Here is a 5,424-nt window from a genome sequence, read left to right as displayed (position 1 = left end):
GGACTCACTGACTAGGACTCACTGACTGGAACTCACTGACTGGAACTCACTGACTAGCACTCACTGGCTAGGACTCACTGACTGGAACTCACTGACTAGCACTCACTGGCTAGGACTCACTGACTGGAACTCACTGACTAGCACTCACTGGCTAGCACTCACTGGCTAGGACTCACTGACTGGAACTCACTGACTGGGACTCACTGACTGGAACTCACTGACTGGAACTCACTGACTAGCACTCACTGGCTAGGACTCACTGACTGGAACTCACTGGCTAGGACTCACTGACTGGAACTCACTGACTAGGACTCACTGACTAGCACTCACTGACTAGGACCCTGACAAGGGTTACAGAGGAAAAACGATTCCAAAGAAATGCAGTAACAGTTTTATTTGTCAGTGACAAACATGTAATAAACCATTTCATGTACAATTGTTTCTCATGGTGACTGTGTATTAAAGGTGTTTTCTGATTTGATAGTTTGAACTTTGACAAATTAAATCAGTCAAAGTTCAGCTGACACCTACGTAGAGAAGATATATAGAGTGTGTACATCAGACCTGCAACATCACAGAATTCGGTTCTTGTTTAAATTAAACAGAAAAAACAACAACGACCAGGTATCAAAGCACGAAATGGATTTCAGTGTGCAAATAATCAGAGACTGGCTCCGTGGGTTTGACCAACAGCAACACATTTATTTGGCCCAAGCTTTGACCAGTGGCTTGTTGTGGTAGATCGACAGGAGCAAAAAGCTGGTTGATGCTGCCGGTGACGTTGAGAGGGATAACTGTGTCCAACAGTTTGTTGTCTTTGATTCGTCCTCTCTACATGTACTCTTGAACATGCAGTGTCCTGAGTGAGCAGCACTTCATCAACCTTGCAGGGCATCAAATCTGGATCCCTTATCCACCGTTACAGTCATGTCTCTATCCAAAAGAGGGTTAATGCCAGATTCCCTGAACAATTCCTCGTCACTGACCGAGCCTGAATACAACAAGGAAATAAAAGTTACAGCACCATGCAGTGACATACCAATCAGTGCCTTCAGGGCAGGGAGGGATTTATACTGTGAATACATCTCACTCTGTCAGAGTAAAGATGAAGGCACCTGACATGATCTCATCTCTGTACAGTCAGCTATGACTTGGGTGTCTGAGTACTTGCCGAACACACTCGGCATATTGGCTCTGCTTGTCTCAGGAGACATCCTAACCCTACATGTCCTGATTGTCCTGCTGACGGTGGACTGATGAACGTTGAACCGATTGCCCAGACCTTTCTCCTTCAGACCCAGTGACAGGTACACCAAGAACAGGAACAGCTCGTCAGTCAGTGGAATAAAGGCATCGGCCCTGGTGGGTGGTGTGAGACGGGTCCTTGTCTTAATGCTACTCATGGCCTGGTCATAACAAGTGGTGCTTTTACTTATATTGAATTACCGGAGAGGAGTGTTCTCTTGGTGTTGCTTGTAAAAACAAAATGCTGTAGTATGAACTATGCCTACCGGTCGACAAGGTGGATCAGCAGGACCTGGTCCGGAGCTGCTGCTGTGGTGGAAGTGGATGCTTGTGTCTGAGCACGCACCGTTCTCTTCGTCGCAGGTTCAGTCTGTTTCCAGAATTAGAAATATAGGATAATGACAGAAATATAGAGCTTAACCTTTGATGTTCACCCTGAAAGATCTTGGCAGGAGGCAGTGGCAGGTACAGTAGTCTAATGTAGCTCCTGTCAGCATCACTGAGCGCTCTACCCCGTGTCGCTGTGTTTAGGGTTTTTGTTACGTTTCCCTGACATGGCACACTGAGGAGCACAGCACAAACGGCTGCTAGCATCGCCCCGTTTCTGGTACTTCACCTTTTTTCTCTTTTTTTACTGATTTAACTAAAATATAACATGGAAAATATAAAATATAACCGCAGCAAATTAGATAGCTAGCTAAAAGTTGTCGCTAGATAGTAGTCGGGTTTTGTTTTTGCCGCACAGTTGATCGAGTCGGGAAAAGCGGAAGCGAGTTTCCGGTTTGGTCATGTGACCTTGGGCATAAGGCCTGTTACAGCCTGAATATACACATTAGAATGAATCAAAGACTAAACTTTATTTTCTGCTACACGTACATCATAAACTCATGGATATAAAGACGACTCACTGCAACAGGTGGAGAAATATAAATATTAGTGTTTTGTTTTATTTGCGCTCACACCGACACCACTACTGTCACTTTCTGCCACCAGTTTGGCTCCGCCCACAAAACACGTCATCACTGTGACGACTGCTGACTGATTTTTAAACTCCATTTTAAATCATCTTTTTATCTTTGCACCTCGTGTCTGAACTGTTGCTGTTTTTAATGTGTTTTTATTTTAAATCATTTAGTAATTAATTTGACCTGTGATATCTTTTCTCTTTTCTCACTGTAAATCTGTATCCTCATTATATTTTATATCTTACTGCTCTGTGAAGCACAGGTGTCGACGACCTTAGAGTGACACCAGGCTTCACTTCATTAGAGCCTTAAATCATGACTGTACGTTGAAGCGTTCAAGAGTAGCATCCTTTATAACATGGGTATGTCACCATGGTTACCAAGGCTCCTTTTGTCCTGTTTGGAAACGCTGACACAAACTTTTAGAAAAACATGTGTAAAGTAATTTTCTGTGGCACTGTCATGAAGCTGGAGCTGAGACCAGATCAGCTCTGATACTTTATTATTAACTTATTGACAGACGCTTTTACAGTGATTGACTGTTCAGATTGTTACCTTTTAAACGTACAGGTCTGAAATACAGAACGAGAGCAGCTTTCAGTTTCCTGTCTGCTCTGGAGAGGTGATATCACAGATGGGCAGAAATACATCAAAATGTACTTTGATACAAAATACTCCTCAAATAAATGTATCAAAATAAAACACATGTATTTTGTATTTTCAAATACAGAAAATACTTTTTTTCTTTCTCTTTATAGCAGCGACCCGCAGCTCTATAGGTCACTCTGTCGGTCGGTCCACACAGCTTTTGGTAAGTAACTCAAAAAGTCCTTGACCAAACATGCTCAGAATGTGCATGCTGCAGCTAGAGACCATGAGTAACTATATCGGAAAGAGCAACCATGATTCATCCATTAATGGCGTGATAGCAGCAAATGTGGTCGCAGCTATTGCAAATTTGCTCTTGTTTTCTCACAGTTTGGTGAAGCAGAGTATTCAGGTTTGGGCTGTAGGATAAACACAGTTAGCATAAGCAGCGCTAGCTTGATATTATAACTATCACCACCATGTATTTATACAACAGGCTATGTAGCCAGACCCAGACACACATCATACATCAAGCCAGCTGACATCTGTCACACTCAGATAAAATATTTACCTTGACAGACAATCTGTTGAACTTGGAAGACGAGAGCAGCAAGGTAGTCTACTGGTAGTGTGGGTCCATGCACGTGAGCAGCATGTCTGGGGTGTCTAGTCTAGCTGTGCTGTGAACTGTCACCAACGGCTGAGCTGAACAGCAGCAAGATACTGCAGCTACTGAAGCTAGTTCACTTGTTTGCTGTCTAACTTGGAGCCTGTGTTCAACTCTTTCAAATGGTTCACTTGTTTGCTGTCTAACTTGGAGCCTGTGTTCAACTCTTTCAAATGACAAAGAGAAAAGAAAGCTAGGGACATGTAGGCGACCCTAAAATCCACAACAACATACAGTTTCCTATGTTATGCACAGTCCAGTGAAACAGACCACGAGGTCACTGAAGAGCCCAAGTTTAAAAAAACACATAGATAAAAATATTAAGAAGAAAATAAGTAAAAAATATTGTAACATCCAATATTATTATTATAAGAATATGTTTCCATTACTTTTGTTTTTTGATTCGTGGAGAAAGTATTTGAGTATTTTAAATACAAAATTACTCCACTCAAAAGTATTTTGTTACAAATTACATTTGCTTTTTATCGGCCTCATCAAATACTAATTACAAAATACTCAAATGTAATTGAAATACGTATTTTAAATACAAGCAATAGAAATACTGCCCGTCCCTGGCGGTGATATCAGAGAACATTACAGAGCTGTGTGATCCACTTTGTGTCTGTAACACACTGTGTTCACTGCTGTAAAGTCTTTGAATAACAAGCGCTAGCTTCAAGGCTCTGAAGGGAACGTTCTGGGCAACAACAAGAAACCAGCGTCCACTTCATCATCAGGTTTCTTAGAGTGTGGTGACTAATTTATTTCCAGGTGCTCAGCTCTCACAGGTAAACACTATTAATCTCAGGTAGGTTTCCACTTCACAGTTTCTGAGTGTGTCACAGCTCAGTGTCCAAGTCTCCATCCAAACTCCATCCACACACCTGCGGCCCATCACCTTTACCTTACCCATATCACCTGCCTTTTCCTGCTCTAGTGCGCCACCCTGTGTACAAACAACAAAACTGCATCTATTTACATGAAGTCACCATTTTTTAATTGTGGCCTCAACATATGCTGTCTGTGGTCTCCAGCAGATTCTGAGCTCTATTATCACACCAAGAGATTTATTAAGACAGCCTCTGTTCTGTCTTAATAAATACTTGTGTGTTTAGATTTCCGTTTGCAAACAGCATTCGTTTGGTTTTGCTCAGATTTAATGAGAATTAGTTTGACTCAAACAACATGTTGAATTTATTCAGTTCTGATGGGACGTCCTCCAGAAGCTGCTGGAAACTGTCCCCAGAGCAGAACATATTCTGTCATCCACACTAACACCACTGTCAATATTTCTGATCCTTTCCTTTTCTTCTTCAATTCAATTCAATTCAATTCAATTTTATTTATAAAGCCCAATATCACAAATCACAATTTGCCTCACAGGGCTTTACAGCATACGACATCCCTCTGTCCTTATGACCCTCACAGCTGATCAGGAAAAACTCCCCAAAAACAGCACAATGAATGAATGTTACAGACACCGAACAGTGTTTCATGTCTCCACCTGCTGGTGGGCCGTCACCATCACAGTCTGTGTGTATAATATGATGTTAATTCATCTACAGAAGAGACTTGATGATGATCACTGACATGAGGACGGAAACAAAGTTATTGGCCAAATCACTCGTTACATATCAGCAACAAATCCAACATGGTACATCTGTCTGACTGCTGTGAGTCATAAACCATCAGACCTGAAACACGTCTTTCATTCCTGTTGTTCTACAGTCACAGAGACCTTCAGTGGTAAAACCTTCAGTGGGAGATCATCCCCAGTGTTAACATATAGAAACATCCTCTCAGTGAAAGTGTGTGTGAAGGTGTGTATGTGTGTGTTAGTATCAGGATCAGAGAACGACAGTTTTCCTCTGTTACAGTCCAGATTGACTCTGATCCTCTGGAGCTGCCTCTCAAAGGGGAGAGCAGTGTCTTGATGTGGTGGGGAGACTGCTCTGTATT

At 42.1% G+C, this 5,424-nt stretch overlaps 1 protein-coding gene across 1 annotated transcript in view; it reads right to left on the bottom strand.

Moving 5' to 3' along the window:
• Positions 1 to 1,403, bottom strand: part of LOC126409124 (transcriptional activator Myb-like) — a 23,345-nt gene extending 21,942 nt beyond the window's left edge. Inside the window, exons 1-2 of the mRNA XM_050075062.1 lie at positions 1,226 to 1,403; positions 884 to 991 (exon numbers count right to left, since the gene is read on the bottom strand). Coding sequence (XP_049931019.1) covers positions 884 to 991; positions 1,226 to 1,403 — 286 coding nt within the window. The remainder of the gene's footprint in view (positions 1 to 883; positions 992 to 1,225) is intronic.
• Positions 1,404 to 5,424: the final 4,021 nt, after the last annotated feature.

Source organism: Epinephelus moara, chromosome 21 (assembly GCF_006386435.1).
Source record: "Epinephelus moara isolate mb chromosome 21, YSFRI_EMoa_1.0, whole genome shotgun sequence".
In the NCBI taxonomy this organism is placed as follows: Eukaryota; Metazoa; Chordata; class Actinopteri; order Perciformes; family Serranidae; genus Epinephelus; species Epinephelus moara.
This window is presented reverse-complemented; position numbering and strand designations above follow the sequence as displayed.